Raw genomic sequence first — 21,493 nt, forward strand, 5'->3', positions numbered from 1 at the left:
TATTCTATGATTCTATCATTCATTCCTTCTCACTGCTTGCAGCTTGGGTCCGAACTTCCTGTACAGATTTTACCTCACAGTTTCTGATGACAACAGTGAGACTGTCTGTAAAGTTAGTAAGTAGTACCTTTGTAGTTAGTACTTAGTTTAGAAATTAGTTGTCTTTATAGTGTAACATGGATATGCCCTCACTAGGGTTTAAGTACAGTCCTTTGTGTGGGGTGGCTATCCCCAATAATGACCTCCACGCGTGGTGTTCGTTATGTCTAAGAGAGGGGCACATTAAAGAAAAGTGCTCCATTTTCTGCTCCTTTAAGAAAAGGACTCAGGGGCTTACATTTAATACAGCACCTCATGGAACTGCCATGAGGCTGGATTGAGCCTTGGGGCTCTCTGCAGATTGCCAGGTCCATCAGTCTTTGGAGCTGATGCTGACCCCAGATAGGCTGCCAGATTCAGACTGTTCCCTTCCTCTGGTTCCCCAAGGAAGAGGATTCATAAAACTAATTGGAGCCATTCCAGAGCTCAGAGAGACTCTCCCTTCTCTTCTAGGAGGAAGGTGGAACATCACCATGTTTCTCTCAATGCCTTAGATAGAGCCGGGTTGTCTATCCACTTTCCGTAGGGTGACCATATTTCCCTAAACCTAAAACAGGACGCATGGGGCTGGCCCAAGCTTCCTCTGAATGTTTGCCACGCCCCCAATTGAGCCAAGTAGCAGAGATGGGGCAGGGAGGAAAAGGAATGGGTATGGGCTGCGATCTGGACAGCAAAGCAAGGTGTGAGGGTGCAAGTGTGTGTGAGTACTTTTGGCTCAGAACCAGAGGTGAAACTATTTGACTATGCCCAAACACAACAAATGCCCAGGTTTGCCAAACAGTCAGGATGTTCGGAAAGGGCTTAAAAAGGAGACTAACTTTCCAGTACCAAGGCAAGATCAGATTGGCACTATACCGTCGACTCCAGCACCATCCGCTGAAGAGCCACTGAATTCAGTACTGACATTACTTTTTACACTGACAGTCTTGTACCCACTGGCTTACCAGAAAGCATCTGATTTACTCTCCCTTTTGGTCCTGGACTCTCCTCTGTTTCAGTTACTTCATTGAGATCTGCCAGAAAGGTGAACCCAGTCTCGTTATTCAGCACTGAAACATCCTTTTTCAGTACCAATACCATTTTCAATGCCCAAGACTTTGCTAACCTGGGATCAATTCCTGATCCAGCACCAACCTCTTCCTCGGTACCAGCTGTGACTCTGGTAACGATGGGCTTCCTGGTAACGAATGTTATTGCAGCTTTGAGTTGCCAGTATATGATGGCAGTGGCTACAGTTCTGGCTGAGATCTCGATGCAGCACTGGACTTTAGTCAGAGCAGAGTGTTTGGTAGCCCTAGCAGGTTTGGCCCCTTCATTACTGGCAGCTATTCAGGGGACTCTTCATACTTGAGGTCAGGATCAGCTGCTTCTTACCCATCTTCTTCCAGGATCTGATGTTGCAAATCTTTTAGATCTTCTATGAAGGAGCATTATTGATAATGAGAGTGACTGGAGGATAGGAGTTCTTGGCTCATTGGCCTCTGGAACCCTACTCATTTCCAAATTAGCCTCCTTGTGATCCGTGGACTGTCTCACATTCTTCAAGAGCCCAGTCAACTGCTCGTTCTAGGCCAAGATCACTGAATTGTCTGGTTGCTTCATCTCCTGCCCAGCCTAGATGGGAGGCCCAACCCATATTGCCCCTGCTGAATTTCCAGTACAGCAAGAGGAACAACTTTTGCCTCATAGCCTTCCCTATATATGAAGTTGTCTTGGAGCTGGCAAGGTCCCTGTGGCATACACCTCTGTCTGTGCCTGCTACACTGAAATGTACTGACAAATGTTACTATGTCCCCGTTCAAGGATTTAAGTGTTTCTACTCACATCCAACTCCCAATTCGCTTGTGGTGACTGCTGCTAATGAGAGAATGTATCAAGGCAGATATAAATCCATGCCTAAAGATAAAGAAGCCAAGAAATCGGATTTAAGGGGGAGGAAGGTTTATTCTATATCTTCCCTCCAGATGTGCATTGCTGATCAGCAGGCACTCTTGTCTAAATATAACTTGGTAAGTTACCTGGGGATCTCAGGGAAGACTTCAAGGCTTTCCTGGCAGAGGGCTGTCTAGTGGCATAGACATCGGTGCAGTCAGCGCTCCATGTGGTGGACGCCTCATTTCAGATTATGGCCTTGGCAATAACAATGAGGAGGGCTTCTTGGCTGCAGAACTCTGGCATTGCTCCAGATATGCAACAGACCATAGAAGACTTACTGTTTGATGGACGGTCTTTGTTTTCTAAAAAGACAGATGAGACATTACATTCTTTTAAGGACTCCAGGGCCACGTTACACTCCTTAGGATTTATATCCCGACAGTTAAAAAGTGACCGTGAACCCATTCGCTGTCACCCAGAGAGCAATGGAAAGGCGAATGTGTAAGATATCGCTCCGTGATCATATCCCGAATGAGGAGATCAGAAGCCGTACGGAGGTGACCAATGTAGTGCGGGTGATGTACGATACAAAGCGAAGATGGACGGGTCAAGTAGTCCGCAGGCAAGACAATAGGTGGAAAGCACATTCAGTGACTGGATCCCCAGAGACCACAAGCGACCGCTGGGCAGACCGAAAATGCACTGGGCCGATCCCATGACAAAACTCTTTGGCCAGAAATGGAAAGAACGTGCTCGCTCATCTGAATTGGATATATGCTTTTTCTCCTATTCCTCTCATCTTTCAGGTTATCCTCAAGCAGAAGTTGGACCATGCCAAATTGGTTCTTGTTGCGCTGGCTAGGACAAGACAGTGTTGGTTCTCTGAGCTTCTCAATTTGTCTATCTGACCTCCCAGATCTCTTCCTCTATTTCCCAAACTACTGACTCAGCACCACAGCCAAGTTGCACATCCAGCTCTGAGCAGTCTACATCTCATGGCATGGATAGTGTATGGCTAGATGAAGAGGAAGGTTAATGTTTGGGAGTAGATAGGAGTGTCCTATTTAACAGTCAGAAGCCATCTGCTAGGACTACCTGTTAGGCCAAATGGAAGCTTTTCAATTTGGTCAATATCTAAGGTAATTCCACTGATGTTATCTTATGTTCAGGACATTTTAGATTGTTACATTTGAAGTCCTTGGGTCTGTCTCGTAGCTGATCGAGGATTCACTTGGCAGCAATCTCAGTGTTCCATCCTTCAATCCAAGGACAATCAGTTTTCCCAAACTCTGTGGTAGTGAGATTTCTGAAAGGTATTGTCTGCCTGCTTCCACCTGTAATTGTGGGACCTTAATACTGTACTGGCTGCCCTCATGGGTTTTCTGTTTGGGTCACTAGCAACTTGCTCTTTGTCTCTCCTTTCCCAAAACACAGCCTTTTTTGTTGCTATAATTTCCACAAAAAGTGTCAGCGAAGTGAAGAACCTTATGGCAGGGCCTCCCCTTACTCAGCTGTTCAAAGACAAAGTGGCCTTGAGGCTACAGTTTCACCTTAACCAGGTTATTTACTTACCTGTATTCTTTCCTAAGCTACACTTGAATGCAGATGAACGGGAACATCAGACATTAGATGTGAGGTGATGCCCAGCTTTCTGTCTGGAAAGAACTAAATCATTTTGTTCTCAACTTTTTGTCTTTCATGCGGATCAGATGAAAGGTCAGCTAGTATCTGCACAAACAATCTTTAGGTGGATAATTTGCTGCATTACCACAGGTTATGGAGTAGTTCAGACCACACCCCCACAGACTTTATGGGCTCATTCAACAAGGGCTCAAGCAATATTGATCACATTTCTCAGTGATGTTGCAGTTTTGGACATTTGTAGGGCTGCTATATGGTCTTCTGTACAAACTTTTGCCAAAAGTTGTGTGTTCGCCACAGTAGCTAGGTCAGATACAATTTTTGGGAAGCAGCTCTTCAGTCATTATTTAAGCAGGCTCTGAGTTTCACCTCCTACCAGTACTGCCTATGGGTCACCTGCGTGAGGGAATACATCTCTGCAACCACTCAAAGAAGATAAGACGGTTACTTACCTGTACAATAATGATTGTTCTTTTAGATGTGGGTGCAGACAGGTATTCTATGATCCACCCTGTGTCCCTCTACATGGGAGTCTTCAGTTTCTGATTCTGGTGCGAAGGAACTGAGGGGGGTTGGGGAGGTGCCACCCTTACGGGAGGGGCTATGAGGATCAGAGGGCATGAGCACCATCCTGATGGGTACTGCTAAGACAAGTTCTCTGGCTTTGGTGCACGCACACCTGAGTGGAGTATGTCTGCACCCACAACTTGAAGAACCGCAGTTACAGTACAGGTAAGTAACCATCTTTTTTAAACAACTGAAACCAGGGGATTAAAATGGAAATGGTTATTCAGCCTTTTCTATGGCAGTGGCCATTAATTCCTCTAAAACATGGATAAACACAACAATATTGTAAAAATACACAGTCCTTGAAAATATGATCTTAAAAATCTTCCTAAAAACTCCTTTTGGGGGGCTAGCCTTCTGCTACTGATCAGCTTCCATGTGTTTTTGCTCTCATAAGGTCTTCAGGGCAGTGCTGGTCTTGTTCTTTGTATGTTTGCAAAGTATCATGCACACCTCTGGCACTGCAAAGATGATAAAATAATAAATACTTTTTGATAAGATTGTAAATACATTTGAAAAATATTTGTAGGACTTTCAAGCGTCCATTATTGAGCTGAAGCATGTGTACTTAGGGCCAAAATCTACTTGCCTAAAAGTCCTGGTCTACACACCTAAAAATTAGATTGACCTAGCTACATCAATCAGGTCTGTAGTTAGGTTAACCTAATCCCCACTGTAGACACAGCTAGGTTGATGGAAGAATACTTCTGTTGACCTAACTATCACCTCTCAGAGATGTGTATTAACTACATTGATGGGAAAACCACTTCCATCAATATAGGAAGCATGTATGCTATGGTGCTAGAGTGGCTGCTGTAGCCACTGTTGCATAGGCATACCTAACTCCCCAAAACTGTCCTAATGATGTCAATGCAGCTGCTCATGTGAGTTAGATGAGTAGTATTTGGCCCTAAGCATCACTCTCATGCTCCCCACAAGTTTGTTAAAATGACTCAATTTTTTTTTATGTCTCTTCAATGTACTTCTGGGAGCTCTGTTCTAAGTCTAAGAGTCTGAAAACATGCAGCTGCGTGATTTTCATCATTCTTACACAGGGCGCTACTGCATATGTGCAGAACCACCCATCTTAAGGGGACATAAAAATAAAGCTATTAAGATTCAGTGCACCAAGATTTGGTAGAATGAAGGACATTTCTGAAAGCAAGGGGATTCAGGCAGAGGGAAAAAGCATATAAGGAAAATAGTTCGAATATCCAACAGGAAATTAATTTGTTCCTGGGTTACACATGCCATCTATCAATAAAAACAAAGAATGTCCCAACTTAGACTCTATGAAACTTAAAATAATGCCAATGGATATGACCAAATACATGTAGTATGGTGATGAAAGGCAAGAAAGCAATCTGGAGTACAAAACAGGTAAAGTGCCTCAAGACTTGGAACAAAAGAACTGTAGTCTATTTTAAAGAACAAAGATAAAAGCAAAATGGAGAATAAAAGGAAGCCTTCTCTTACAGTTGTCTCCACAACTTCTCCCACATATTCCCTTATGCATGGAACACACTCCCTGACCTAATCCGTAAGGCTACTACTCTCTCCTCCTTCAAATTGCACCACAAGAGCCACCTTTCCTGTGGTACCTACCAATTGGCTGGTCAGCCAGCCGATGACAATTTATTGTATCAGTCAGGGGTAGCCAATTTAAAAAATAAAAACACCTACAAATCTAGGATGATTTGTCACCATCAGGAGCAGTACAGTAGCTTGCCCATGTAATCATATAATCTTCCTTTCTCTTGCTATTGTCTGTACACAACAGACTGGGGCTACAAGATCCTACTGCAATATAAATAATAATGTGACAATAAATTGCTAAAGAGGTTATGATAAAAAATACAGGCCAGATTCTGATTTCATTTACATAGGTGTCTATCCAGAGCAACTCCCTTGGCTTTAGTGGTGTTGCTCTAAATTTACGATGATTTGAAATCAGGATCTGGTGCTGCATTTTTAAAGTCTGTTAGAAAATGGGGCCAAAGAGAGAGCATGGCTTGTAAGGGATGAGAAGAGAATTTTATTAACAGAACCAGTAAACATTATCAGAAATGTACTATAAATGAATCATTTGGCCCTGTGATCTCAAAGGAAAGTGCGTGACACATTACACAACAGACATGTATTTCCAAGAAGATGAAATGTTAAAAGAAATTAAATGAATGCCAGATCCAGATGGAGAGAGAGAACTGACAGTTCTTCTTAGAGTGCTTGCATATGTCCATTACACTGTGTGGGTGTGTGTGTGTCCTGTGCTCTGGTGCCAGACAGTTTTCCTTAGCAGTGCCCATTGAGTTGGCCCTGGCCAGCTCCTCGCTCCTTGTGCTCCAAAGAGGATATAAAGGGCGGAGCCGTCCTGCCCCTCCTTCAGTTCCTTCTTTCCTTGTGTGGTTGGCAGTTGCAGTGTCTTTGTTCTCTGTGAACCATCTTATTGCTCCTTGGTTATTCACCTAGTAATATTCTTTTTCATCGTTTTCTATTAAAATTTTCCTTTTATTTTTTTCTTTGTTTCATATTTTATTTTTTAAATTTTGTTTAAGTTTGCATTTTTTCCAGTCAGGTGGACCTTTGGGCCTTGCCTGGTACCAGGTAGCCTATGCCAAGTTTCCTGGGTTTCAAACCTTACTTGGGTTGTCAGAAGCCCATGACTGTCAGTGGCCCTCGTTCATGCTGCCTCAAGTGCTTAGGTGAGGGTGACATTAGAGACAGGAGCTCCATTTGTCTCAGCTTCCAGACCAGGACAAAAAGGCTGAGGGAAGAGCACCTTTGTTGCAACTTGATGGAGGCTGGGTGAAGATTGTCATCTGGCACTGGCAGGTGTTGAGATTGTTCGCACTGGGACTCTCTGTTCTGGACCCATCAACTATAAGCCAGGTACCACCTTCTTCGACTTCATCATCTCTCATTTGGTTCTGCAGGCCTCCTTGGATGCAGTGGACTCTGCAGCCAGGGCTATGGTGATGGCTGTTAGTATGCACTCCTTCCTCCTGGTTGTGGTATTCAGGGATTCCTATGGAGATGCAACGGACTATTGAGAACCTTTCCTTTGAAGTATGTAAATTATTTTAATCCAAAACTGATGAGACTTTACATACCCTAAAGGACTTGAGAGTGGTTCTAAAGTCCTTGGGCTTCTATACTCCAGCTACGAAGAGAACAAAATATCACCCTCATTACCAGACTAGGCAGCAATATTAGCCCTTCTGGCAGCCTGACCAGTATATGAGAAAGTAGAGATCACAGAGGGGGAGACCTATACCTTGTACTTCCTCAGGCCCTTCATCTAGGTATCTCCAGGCTTTGAAGCAGTCCATTTGACTCTTATGTCAAGGACAGTATGCAGTCCAGCTATGATCTCATTGGCCTTTTCCCCCTTTTTAGGACAAGTAATCCCATTTCCTACATGTGTGGCAGTCTATTACTTTGGACAAATGGGTGCTTAGCATGGTGGAATCAGGATATACCCCGCATTTTCTGTCTCACCCCCTTCCCCTTCTCTACTCAGTTCCTCTTCAAGGACCCCTCTCACGAGTCTGCACTAAGATGAGAAGCGTAGACTCTATATTATTTACGAGCTATAGAAGAGGTGCCATCTCTTCATCAAGTATTCCTGATACTACCAGATACCCAGAGCCAGAGGTGGTCTCAGACTGGTGCTCATCCTCGACTGTTGGAACTTGAACAAGTACATCAAGAAGATAAAGTTCCATATGGTGCCCCTTGCTATGATCATCCCTGCCCTAGGTCTAGGGGACTGGTATGCTGTCCTCAACTTACAGGACGCATACTACCATGTGGAAATCCATCCTGGTCACAGGAAGTTTCTAAGGTTCATGATTGGAAAAGATGGTTATCAATTCACCCTTAGGTTTTTCATTTGCACCAAGTTTTCACCAAGTACATGGTGGTGGTGGTAGCCTACCTCCGCCAAAGAGGTGTCCACCTTACCTGGGTGACTGGTTGGTTCAGGGTCAATCCAGACATCAGGTGGAGGCTTCTGTCCATCAAACTCTCCATCTGCTCAGCTTCCTGGGCCTGAAAATAAACAAAGAAAAGTCAATGTTATCACCTCTACTAAGAGCAGAGTTCATTGGGGAAGTCCTGCATTCAACCTCTGACAGAACCTTTCTGCCTCTTTACAAGTTCCAGGCTGTACAAGATCTGTGTGTGTCCCTCAAGGATCACCCACAAACCACTGTGAGGAATTGCCTGAGGCACTTAGGTCACACATGGCTGCACGTGAGCCCTCATGCCAGGCTGCACCTCAGAGTACTGCATCTGCAGATGTGGCTGAAATCAGTATGTCATCAGACAAATTTGTGTGTATCCCAGATGGAGTGTTATCATCTCTGAGCTGGTGGATGAGTCATAGATTTATATAGTCCAAGGCCAGAAGAGACCATTGTGATCATCTAGTCTGACCTCCTGTATAACATGGGCCATAGAACTTCCTCAAAATAATTCTTAAGGGAAAGGAAAACATCCATTCTTGATTTTAAAATTGTCAGTGATGGAGTCCACTACAACCCTTGGTAAATTGTTCGATTGTTTACTCTTACCATTAAAAAGTTACACCTTATTTCCAGTCTGAATTTGTCTTTCAAATGGGGTGTCTGATTTTTCACCTGAATCAGTCTATATACTTACCAATTTTCCTTCTGAAGCTGCATGCTCATGTGTATGAGCAAGGGCTCGATACCCTAGCTTTGGCTTTTTACTTGCACAGGACATTTGGGTTTCTTTTTGTTTCATTTTCAGAGTGTATGGGTATGTCTACACTACGGAATTAGGTCGAATTTATAGAAGTCGGTATTTTAGAAATCGGTTTTATATATTCGAGTGTGTGTCCCCCCACAGAAAATGCTCTAAGTGCATTAACTCGGCGGAGTGCTACAACAGTACCAAGGCTACAGCCAACTTCCGGAGCGTTGCACTGTGGGTAGCTATCCCACAGTTCCCACAGTCTCCACTGCCCATTGGAATTCTGGGTTGAGATCCCAATGCCTGATGGGGCTAAAACATTGTCGCGGGTGGTTCTGGGTACATATCATCAGGCCTCCGTTCCCTCCCTCCCTCTGTGAAAGCAAGGGCAGACAATCGTTTCGCGCCTTTTTTCCTGAGTTACCTGTGCAGACGCCATACCACGGCAAGCATGGAGCCCGCTCAGGTAACCGTCACCGTATGTCTCCTGGGTGCTGGCAGACGTGGTACTGGATTGCTACACAGCAGTAGCAACCCATTGCCTTGTGGCAGCAGACGGTGCAATAGGACTGGTAGCCGTCATCGTCATGTCCGAGGTGCTCCTGGTCGCCTCTGTGAGGTCAATCAGGAGCGCCTGGGCAGACATGGGAGCAGGGACTAAATTTGGAGTGACTTGATCAAGTCATTCTCTTTAGTCCTGCAGTCAGTCCTATTGAACCATCTTATGGTAAGCAGGCAGGTGATACGGATTGCTAGCAGTCCTATTGCATCATCTTCTGCCGGGCAGGCAAGCGATGAGGATGGCTAGCAGTCCTATTGTACCATCTTCTGCCGAGCAGTCATGAGATGTGGATGGCATGCAGTCCTTCTGCACCGTCTGTTGCCAGCCAAAGATGTAAAAGATAGATGGAGTGGATCAAAACAAGAAATAGACCAGATTTGTTTTGTACTCATTTGCAAACCCCCCCGTCTAGGGGACTCATTCCTCTAGGTCACACTGCAGTCACTCACAGGGAAGGTGCAGCGAGGTAAATCTAGCCATGTATCAATCAGAGGCCAGACTAACCTCCTTGTTCCAATAAGAACAATAACTTAGGTGCACCATTTCTTATTGGAACCCTCTGTGAAGTCCTGCCTGAAATAGTCCTTGATGTGAAGCCACCCCCTTTGTTGATTTTAGCTCCCTGTAAGCCAACCCTGTAAGCCGTGTCATCAGTCGCCCCTCCCTACGTCAGAGCAATGGCAAACAATCGTGTATCTGAGTTGAGAGTGCTGTCCAGAGCAGTCACAATGGAGCACTCTGGGATAGCTCCTGGAGGCCAATACCGTCGAATTGTGTCCACACTACCCCAAATTCAACCCGGCAAGGCCGATTTAAGCGCTAATCCACTTGTCAGGGGTGGAGTAAGGAAATCGATTTTAAGAGCCCTTTAAGTCAAAATAAAGGGCTTCATCGTGTGGACAGGTGCAGGTTTACATCGATTTAAAGCTGCTAAATTCGACCTAAAGTCCTAGTGTAGACCAGGGCTATGAGAGGACAGTCAATTATAACACAGAGGGTATGTCTGCCCTAAAAGTGCTAAGGTGCTAGATGCTCAGTACAGCGATATAAGGGGTTTTTCTGTTGCTGTAGTAAATTCACCCCCTCGAGAGGGGGTAGGTAGATCAACATAATCATTCTTCTGTCAACCCAGCACTGTCTACACCAGGGCTTTGGTTTAACTTAACTCATTTTCATACACCTGAGCAATGTAGCTAGGTTGCCCTAAGTTTTAAGTATAGACCAGGGCAGAGACTCTCAAAATGGATCTCCAGCTGCATCGCTATGATTTATGCTGCTAAAAGGAATAAAGCCTCTAGACAAGCTGATAGTGCACTTGACCAGAGCACTTTCAGCCTAGGTAGTGTTTGTGGCACATGTCCCTATTGTGGACATATGCAGGGCAGTGACATGGTCTTCAGTTCTTACATTCACCAGATATTATACATGGACTGCTGAAGCAAGGGAGGATGCAAATGCAGGAAAAGCAGTATTACAGTTGCACTTCTGGAGAACTCCGAGACCCACTGCCTTGGGGGGGGGGGGGGACATATGCAAGCACTTGAAGAAGAAAAATGGTTACTCATCTTACAACTATTTTTCTTTGAGATGTATTGCATATGTCCACTACATGACCCAGTGCATCATAGCCTATCATCGTCTTAGAATCATAGAATATCAGGCTTGGAAGGAACTTCAGGATGTCATCTAGTCCAACCCTCTGCTCAAAGCAGGACCAATCCCCAATTTTTGCCGCAGATCCCTAAATGGCCCCCTCAAGGATTGAGCTCACAACCCTGGGTTTAGCAGGCCAATGCTCAAACCACTGGGCTATCCCTCCCCTTCTGAGGCACAGGAGCTGAAGGAGGGTCAGGGCAGCTTTACCATTTAAGGCCTTGTTTGAAGCATGAAGAGTAGGAGGTGGGCAGGGCCACCCCTACAGGTACCGCTAGGGAAAACTCTTTGGCACTGGTGCACAGGCCGCGCACACACCCCAGCTATGTAATGGACATACATAACACATCTTAAAGAAGAACAGTTATGAAAAGGTGCATAACTGTTTTTTACTATTTCCAGAAGTGCTGAACACCTACAATTCCTGCTGAAGTCAATGAGCATTGCCGTTACTCAGTAACTTGGAAAGTCAGGCCCAGTTTTTTTGTTTTGTTTTTTCAAGAATTTTTTGTTACAACAGACACTGTGCTGTCTCAACTAGACATCAAGAATAAATGTGCTTCTCAAACTGTGCTTAGTCCAACCATAACTTATTGGGTTTGGTGCTGGTATTATTGAGAGACAGTCTCTGCTCTGTGATATACAGGAGGGCAGACTATCTAATCATTACAGTCCCTGTTGACCTTAATATTCATAAAAATTGGTGATTAATCCTAGTTTTCCAATTTTCTGCCCAGAGCCAACTATTGCAGATGAAGTTTAAATCTATTAAAAATGGAGCTGAGAATAGAAAAGGTGACACAACCTTTACTTTAAAAAAAAGTTATAAACAACCACTCTGTAATAACTGACTGAGTCCTGTATGTGTTGTTTAATCATTATTTTTTATTTAGATAATGTATGAAAGAGAGAGTAATTTAGTAACGGTTCAGATTTAGGCTCTATTAATAGTGATCAATGGCTTCATGTCTAGTTGGCAGCCGGTATCAAGTGGAGTGCCCCAAGGATCGGTCCTCGGGCCGGTTTTGTTCAATATCTTCATAAATGATCTGGAGGATGGTGTGGATTGCACCCTCAGCAAGTTTGCAGATGACACTAAACTGGGAGGAGAGGTAGATACGCTGGAGGGTAGGGATAGCATACAGAGGGACCTAGACAAATTAGAGGATTGGGCCAAAAGAAATCTGATGAGGTTCAACAAGGACAAGAGCAGAGTCCTGCACTTAGGATGGAAGAATCCCATGCACCGCTACAGACTAGGGACCGAATGGCTCGGCAGCAGTTCTGTAGAAAAGGACCTAGGGGTTACAGTGGACGAAAAGCTGGATATGAGTCAACACCGTGCCCTTCTTGCCAAGAAGGCCAATGGCATTTTGGGATGTATAGGTAGGGGCATTGCCAGCAGATCGAGGGATGTGATCATTCCCCTCTATTCAACATTGCTGAGGCCTCATCTGGAGTACTATGTCCAGTTTTGGGCCCCACACTACAAGAAGGATGTGGAAAAATTGGAAAGAGTCCAGTGAAGGGCAACAAAAATGATTAGGGGGCTGGAGCACATGACTTATGAAGAGATGCTGAGGGAACTGGGATTGTTTAGTCTGCAGAAGAGAAGAATGAGGGGGGATTTGATAGCTGCTTTCAACTACCTGAAAGGGGGTTCCAAAGAGGATGGCTCTAGACTGTTCTCAGTAGTAGCAGATGACAGAACGAGGAATAATGGTCTCAAGTTGCAGTGCGGGAGATTTAGGTTGGATATTAGGAAAAACTTTTTCACTAGGAGGGTGGTGAAACACTGGAATGTGTTACCTAGGGAGGTTGTGGAATCTCCTTCCTTAGAAGTTTTTAAGGTCAGGCTTGACAAAGCCCTGGCTGGGATGATTTAATTGGGGATCGGTCCTGCTTTGAGCAGGGGGTTGGACTAGATGACCTCCTGAGGTCCCTTCCAACCCTGATATTCTATGATAGGATTATTTTTTGGCATGATAGGCAGATAGTTATACTGCAACCATCTCTAAACAGGTTCATTATTAGCAGAGATTCTGTAATGCAGCAATTACCATGAAAATTGTACAATGTAAGTTAATTGTATAAATTTTCTATAATAATTTAAGGCAAAAAATGTAACTTTCCCTAGGTATTCTAAAAAAAGAAAACATCAAGAGCAGGAAAGGAATTACCTTTATTTAGTAATTTATCATCACATACTTGACATGCTCGTAAGTCTGGTTTCGACTAGAGGAAAACTACTCTGACACTTGTTTATACCTACATAAAAGAATAGATGTTTTTTGTAACCTCAGGCTAATCACACAATGGCCAAACATTTCAAACTTCATTTCCTATTGTTAGGCACCTGAATCGATGTTTAGGGATTACATGTGGCCTGACTTTTAGAATTGCTGAGCCCCTGCAATTTCCATTGACTTCAGCATCTCTGAAAAGCCATGTCACTATTTAAATATGGAATTTGGTATCTGACTTCAGTTTGAAAATTTTGGTCTAAGTGGCTTGTTCAGTCACACAGGCAGTGTGTGTGATTTTGATGGGGGTACTCTTAGGAGTAAGGATTTGCAAGATCAAGCTCTAGAACTTTAACAGTAATGCTTTGTGCAACAGTAGAAATTCTGGACTAATCAGAACATATTTTGACTTATTTTAAAGCACACCAGAAAATGTAGGAAAGCAAAATTCTAAATGATAGATACTATTTGTACAAAGGCAAACCAACATACGTTATAGCTGTTGACCTTTAAGGGTCTAAAGAGATATGTGGATCAAAGTCTCAGCACAAGTTGAAAATAAAGTGGCACATGGTTATTATTAGTGAGAAACAGTAAACTCATATCAGCCTGTATTTGAAGGATTTGAGGGCATAGACTTCCAGTGTGTGGGCATACATAATAAAAAGTTGTCCTTTGGTATTGCCTCCTGCTATAGCCTCAGATGACTTTTGGCTCTAGCAAGTGAAGACCCTCTCTCGATAATCAGAGTAAATGATCACTTTCTATTCTGCTAGAAGCCTGTGCAAAACAACAATAATAAACTGTGTTCAATAGATGCTTGTCCATCCCAATAATAAAGTAAATGAAACACTCTTTTAAAACCTTCTAAAATAAATTGGTTAAAAAAATAAATCTAGGTCACAGTGATAGATTGGAACAGAATAAGAAGGTTTTAAAGATGAACTCTAAGGGAGCTAACTAATACGTATGCTGTGCCAAAGACTTGGGGACACATTCTGCCCCTTCTCTGTGGCCACTGGGGTTCCCAGACACAATGGAACTGGTATGATTTCGCTGTGTAAGAAGACAGATAGAATTTCGAGAGCCCAGGCAGTGGGTGCACATGCTCTGCATGCCGCCTAGCACTACTTTGCAGCAGATTCCTGCTTGGACTTGCACAGTGGAGTTTGGGGGAAGGGAAAACTGGGGGATCCACCAGTACAGATGCATAGACTGTTGCCCCTTGTAGAATAGAGGTGCAGGAAGAACGGGCTAATGCAGCTCTCTTAAGGAGCTCCCTAGTATTGATTAGGAGGTGAAAGTATATGTTGTTCTCTTCACACCTCCTACCTGATACAATCAACACAGCTTTAGTTTTACTGAGGTTTAATCTCAGCCAGTTTCATGTTAGGTATTTTTAGTAAGGTGCTCTGAAACCACTTATCCCCTTCAGAGTTATGAATGAGATAAGCATGTTGGATAGTGGGCAACATTAAAAGATAAGCAGATGCTAAGCAGCAACTTCAATGTAGACCAGCATTTCTTTCAAATGCATATGGCAGCAAGGCATTGTCATTGAACTGTGATAAATATCGACAAGTGGATGAGTAGATTCTGTCATCGTGACAATGATAGTTTAGATCATATTTTCCACAAATCTCCGGGGCCCTGATATAGAGAATGAGGAGATTCAGAGCCAGGAGAGAATTCTGGGGATCACAGCACCATATATGATTCTAGACTATACCAATGAAGATTCACCAAGTGATACTAATGGACCATTCTGTCATGTATGACTGGAGCCGGTTCATCACATTCCCAATTATTCCAAGTTGCTCACCAGGTGATATTATAGAATCAATTCATCCCCAACATCAAAATCTACCAATAGATGTAAAAATTCATATGAGTATAGGCTACTTTATACATTGTGGTAAGAATAACTGTGACTCACAATGACTTCTCGAACCACTTCAGGTGGATTAGACTTGCTGCATTGCTACTCTAGCGGAACTTGGCTGCACAGTCTTGTTTCTTACAAACTGAAGGCATAATAGTCTTGCTATGTAACTATGAGATTTAGTGCCTCTCAAAATTCTTTCCCCCTAAATAGCCTGCGCTCCTTGTTTTGCCAAACATATTATTAATGAAGTGCCTAGCACAATGGGGCTTCATTCTTGTCAATCCCTAGGCTCTATTGTAGTGAAAATAATAATAGAGAATAGTTCTTACACAGTGGACTCTGATGTGTTCATCAGATTTCAGATCCAGAGCATCTTGGATGATCTCTTCTAGATTAATGGGTACTTGTAACATTTTTAGAAGGGATTATAAAGTTTTCAGATGTAAAAAAAAAACCAATAAGGAATAGTACCTGAGACTTTGGTGTTCATTTTGTAAATGGGTGATTTATATACTAGGACCCAATATTACTGTAGTTGTACAAAATAGTTGTAGGTTAGATATGAAGTAATGCCAATTTTAGTTATAGTTTAGTAAAAAATCTTTAATGAACGTTAGTAATTCACTACTGGGTAAAGTAGATTAATGTTGGTTCTAAATGGCAATATAGAAATGGTACTGAAAAAAAGGCCACTCCACAAGTCTGAACCTACCACCAAACGCCTGGGCTCTGATTCAGGATAGCATTTAAGCACATGCTTAAAGCCACCCCTTTTCAGGAGAACACTTAACATATCCTTAACTTTAAGCACAAGCTTACGTCCACTTGGGCCTTAAGCACATGCTTATGTGCTGACCTGAAAAGGGAGGCTTTGGTGAGCAAAAATGAGAAACCCTCTAGCTGTTTGTGACTCCCTTGAAAGTAATGATTGACCCTCAAAGATAGATATGTCCACTGGGGAAAATTCAATTTCTTTACATAACATAAGAATGGCCATACTGGGTCAGACCAATAGTCCATCTAGCCCAGTATCCTGTCTTCTTACAGTGGCCAATGCTTCAGAGAGAATGAACAGAACAGGTAATCATCAAGTGATTCATCCCCCGTCATCCATTCCCAGCTTCTGGGAAACAGAGGCGAGGGAAACTTCAGAGCATGGGTTTGTATCTCTGCCCATCCTGGCTAATAGCCACAGATGGACCTATCCTTTATGAACTTATCCAGTTCTTTTTTGAACCCTGTTATATTCTTGGCCTTCACAACATCCTCTGGCAAAGAGTTCCACAGGTTGACTGTGCTTTGTGTGAAGAAATACTTCCTTTTGTTTGTTTTAAATCTTCTTTATTTTCAGCCGGGGTCAGGATGAAGGATCTTATATTTTTCATTACTATTTTTAGGTGTGGCAGGATTCGATTTAAATAGTTACTCAGTAAATGTTGATTTCACCTGACACACTGAAATCAACAAAAAAAAAATACATCGGTAACAGTGGGCAAGCGCAGCCCGGCCTGCACCTTGTGCTTGCAGGGATCCAGTGTCACTGGCTCCGTGGCAGTGTAGGGAGCTCTCTGCAGGCTCACTCACCAGTTGGGAGTGAGGGGCTGCCTCCAGGTAGGAACTGTTCAGCAGCAGGGCGACCAGGCCTAGTCCTCCTCTTTGCGGTTCTGGCTAGAAGTATCTGCTGTACCCTGCCAGGACCGCATCCTTTGCCGCCTCTTGTACCTGAAAGCATCCAGCAGTCCCGTTGTGAAACTCTGAAAATTTATTTTAAACAATAAAAACCAGAAAAAAAGATTAAAAATAATAATCAATATTAATTGTCGAATTTACCGCACACAAAAAGAATTCTGCCAACCCTATTTTTTTCAGTGGTCTAGGTTTCCAGAATTGGCAAAATCTACGCTTCTGTCATCAGCACAATAGTATCCACATCTGGATCCCAGACTATTTTTACACATTCTTATTTTTCTTTATCACGTTTCCTTCTTGTGCAGCATGGCTGTTCTGAAAGATAGCAGATAATTTGCTGGTCAAAATGTTCACACACCACTCATATAGAAGAAAATAAAAAATTTGTTTTCTGAAGGCTCACTTTGTACTTTGTTTTGGTTTTACTACTGTAAAGTATGCAGGTCCCCAGACATTTGGCATCAGTATAAATTTTTAAACATCAAAACTCTCATGCTCCTTAGGGCTTGAGAACGATGGTCAGTTTGTGCTGGTCCTTGCCCCCAGTGCACAAGGAAAAGAAAATTCAAACTATCTTCTATTCCCAACATTGGGACTTGCCATAGTTGCACTCCTGAAAACAGGAACTGCTCCCTGCAGGCACAATGTCCCCTGGAGCTCCTGCTAGGGTAGTCTGACTGTATACTACCTCTGGCTTGTGCTTAACAGGAACCATTTGGCCCTTGATTTGAGGCATAATTTAAATGTAAAATAATTGAATATAAAGCTTGGTTGAAGAACTGCAACTAATATTTGTTTTTTGCCCACATAGTTAATGTAGACTTGTTTGTGAAAAGCTCTTGTTTCAGTCCAAAATTTTGAAGCAAATCGGTGAAATGGTTCACTTTATGAAAATGCTAATTTGTTTACTGGAAGTGAAAACATACCATGCATCTCTGCTTTCTCTACTTCCTTTTCTCACTTATATGAAAAAGTTCATTGTTGTTGTTTTTTCAACAAACAATTTTTTAAAAGACCACACAGCAATTTTTTCTAACTTGGCTGGAGTGAAGAGATCTGCAGAAAAGCCATACATTTGTTGATTTCCAAACATGAGTGGATACAGATAGGAAATCTACATCAGATGGCAGTTCTCCCTAAGGAACTCAGAAGTATTAATTTAATTTAATTAATTTAAGGAGCTGATATGTAATGAAAATAAATGAAAAGAGTACATATCAACATGATGTTTACTTTTGGACCATGTGAGGATGGCTACATAAAGGGATCATTTTCTGGAGGATAGAACAGAGGAAGGAGACATCACTCTATCTTGAACTCTTTATATGACTTCAGGCAGCTCACTAATTCAACATCTCTGGGCCTCACTTTCCTCTGTAGAACTGAGATAATATCTCACAGAGGTATTGTTTGGGTAAGTTAGTTAATGTCTTTAAAAGGTGTAATCCTCAGATGGAAGGTGCTAGATGCTGTAAGTTTAGGACATTATTATCATCTATCTTAACAAAATGTTATTTCACAGATGTGTTATTATAATATAAAGTTGAAATTTATTTGGCGTGTTTTCAGAGCTTGGCAGCCCTGGCCCACACTAGAAGAATGAAGGAACTTTCTGTATCTGAATGTAGGAAGATCACTGATATGGGAATTCAGGTAAGATCAACCAGACCCTTTTATAGGGATATAGACAGATGTCCTCCTAGAAGTCCCTCTGCTTTCTCAAATTAACAGTGTCAAAAACTGAGCTTATTTTGCTTTAAAACCCTCTCAATCACTGTCCATCACCCAATCCTGCAGCCTTGGTGATATCACTGATTTTTCTCTTTCCTTTTCCCAGCCTATTATGGCCATCAGTGAGTTTTAAATTTTCTCCCTCTATATTATCTCTAAAATACTCACCTTCCTAAATATCAATTATTCTAACCTTCTCCTTTCTAGCCTCCCCACTCTCCTCTTCTGTCAATCCAAAATACGGCAGCTAAATATCTTCCTGTAATATTGCATTAACTGTGACTCTCCTCCACTCATGGAGTCCCTTCACTGGCTCTTATGTATCAGTCTTAAATTCATAAGCCTCACTTTCAAAAAACCTTCACGACTCTGCTCCTGCTTATAGCTTGTCTCTATTTCCACCTATTCTCCATCTCAATCCGACCTTAGTGAGTTTCATCATAAACATTTTTATGTCATAAATGTTTTCCTTTCTAAAATGATTGATTTATTCTGCACTTTTGAAGTTGTAATGTTGGGCTGTATACAACATAAAGATGCTGTTTGGTTACAGCTGTGACCACGAGATGTGTTCTTAAAGATATTGCTTTATATGTTTCTATGTAGTGGTAGTTTAGAAAGAAAACATATCCAATATCTTTGTTTAGAAGGTGTCCTCAGTTAACAACCAATCTAACAGCAGCTATATCAGAAAGGGAAAGTAATTACATGGTATAGAAACAACCTTTGTTTTGAAGCCACCCGCAGTTTGAAGTTACTAAAGAGGGAACTATTTGCATTCATTGGAAACTCTGACCTCTAAATAAAGTTATACAGTAATTAAACATTTTTACTTCAAAGTGTCTAGCAATTGTCATAAAAATACTTTATTTCAGCTCAGTATTTCACTGGAACAGCACATTTGATGAATTGTTTTAAGTTTCGGATTTACTGACGCATGCAGCATCTGTTTTTAATTATTATCGGTGATGTTATTTCCCAACTGAAGATTTGTCACATTGACAGTATGACTGTAAAGGTTACTTGCATATTGAAATTCTGATTTATCATTTTGTTTCTGTCTTTATTGTTTTAATTTTCATCGATATAGCATCGTAGATCTTCATGGTGCTTTTGGAAACAATACACAACTAAGGCCTCGACTTTATATATGTGCATACATTTTTATGCATTCACAAGTTGTGCATGAAGAGCGCCTAAAGTATGATTACAAATAGAGGATAACTTGTGCAAGCAAATGTCTTTGTACATGTTCAAGCATGATTTACATGTGCACACTGAGCATTCTGCACTTGCAAAAGTGCATCACACTTTTCCACAAAGACCTTTAAACGTTTCCACCTAAGTCCCTGCCTGTAGACTCTAACACTCTAATTCTGCAAAATACTTAATTACATGAGTAAATGTTATTTACTTCAAGAACATGCTTACCTGCTTTTCTGAGTAGGATGGGATTACTGTTCTGAAGGTTAATCATGTGCTGAATTGGGCCCTAAATTAGGACAAGAGAAACAGGAGGAAATGACAAATTCTGAGAGAACAATGGCAAAGACAATAAGATTATGGAGTTGCTGTATTGATTTCATAGAATATCAGGATTGGAAGGGACCTCATCTAGTCCAACCCTCTGCTCAAAGCAGGACCAATCCCCATTTTTTCCCCCAGATCCCTAAATGGCCCCCTCAAGGATTCAACTCACAACCCTGGGTTTAGCAGGCCAATGCTCAAACCACTGAGTTATCCCTCCTCCCCGTATTGATATATTTATTGATATAACTATCTAAAGATGATAAGCTTCTTTGAAGAAATGATTTTGAGACAGGATTTAAAGAAGGATGGGGGGAAGAGTGGCAGAAAAGTCAGATAGGCGTAAAAGAAGCTATCTAGTAGGTCTGGTTGAAAACTCAAGTTTTACCTGTGTGAAAAATTGCCAATGATTGCATTTGAAAATTTTCACAGAAAATTTCGGTTTTCCTATAAAAAAAATTGAAATGAAATAAAAATGTGTTTCAATTTGAATTGAAAATTTTGTTTTGTTTAAAAAAATTATTGAAAAATCAAATGTCATTGAAATCAAACATTTTCTGAAACATTTCAATTTCAATAACACTGCATTTTTCTACAAAAAATAATTGGAATCCATTTTTTTTGACCAGCGGTAGTATTGATGTGAGTGTGGGAGAAGGAAATAGAGAGGTTAGTTAGATGAGCATCAAGCAAAGAGGGAGTTTGGGGAAGCGAAAGGTGACAAGGCCAGAGAGGTAGGAAGAAGCTTGTTTGTGGAAGGTCTTGAAGGAGCTTGAATTTGATGAAAGAGACAATAGAGAGAAAGTGTCTGGATTTGCAACAGAAATTGGGCCATTGGGTGTGCAGATGAGATGAGTGTCAGGATTGAGATGCTTGAAAATAGAGATCTTCTGAAATTGACCTTAATTCTTAATAAGACAAACTCCCATGCTCACCTCTATCCCAGATTTAATTAACAAGCAAACACCTGTATTGGAAAGAAAATGGCCTGTGTTTTATTCATTTATCATAAAGAAGGTGATGTGATTACTATAATATTTGATTTGCTGACACTATAAAGATGTCATGTTACTTACCTTCTCCACATTTTCTAAAAATCAATATGGAGACATACATTTCCTTTCCATATCACAATGACATAAATCAACACTAATCAGGAACTTAAGATTGTTGTCATTGCCAGTGGGCAATGAGATGGGATTTATATCTTACTTCAAATGAGAACAACAGTTGGAGTAGGATATAAACAGCAGCTGCAGTTTATACTTTAAACTGCACTTGATAAACACTCCTGACTACATGTGA

At 41.9% G+C, this 21,493-nt stretch overlaps 1 protein-coding gene and 1 long non-coding RNA gene across 2 annotated transcripts in view; one reads left to right on the forward strand and one right to left on the reverse strand.

Annotated features, from left to right (window-relative positions):
- The window catches only part of FBXL13 (F-box and leucine rich repeat protein 13), a 177,214-nt gene that overhangs the window by 130,899 nt on the left and 24,822 nt on the right, over window positions 1-21,493 (forward strand). Inside the window, exon 18 of the mRNA XM_074942528.1 lies at window positions 18,500-18,583. Within this exon, the coding sequence (XP_074798629.1) occupies window positions 18,500-18,583 (84 nt within the window). The remainder of the gene's footprint in view (window positions 1-18,499; window positions 18,584-21,493) is intronic.
- On the reverse strand, window positions 5,945-21,263 carry LOC141980853 (uncharacterized). The gene is made up of 5 exons (XR_012637617.1): window positions 21,124-21,263; window positions 20,093-20,153; window positions 16,826-16,995; window positions 8,146-8,232; window positions 5,945-7,207 (listed from the first exon to the last, which is right to left on the reverse strand). It is a non-coding gene; the product is annotated as an uncharacterized LOC141980853 (long non-coding RNA).

Source organism: Natator depressus, chromosome 1 (assembly GCF_965152275.1).
Source record: "Natator depressus isolate rNatDep1 chromosome 1, rNatDep2.hap1, whole genome shotgun sequence".
NCBI lineage: Eukaryota > Metazoa > Chordata > Testudines > Cheloniidae > Natator > Natator depressus.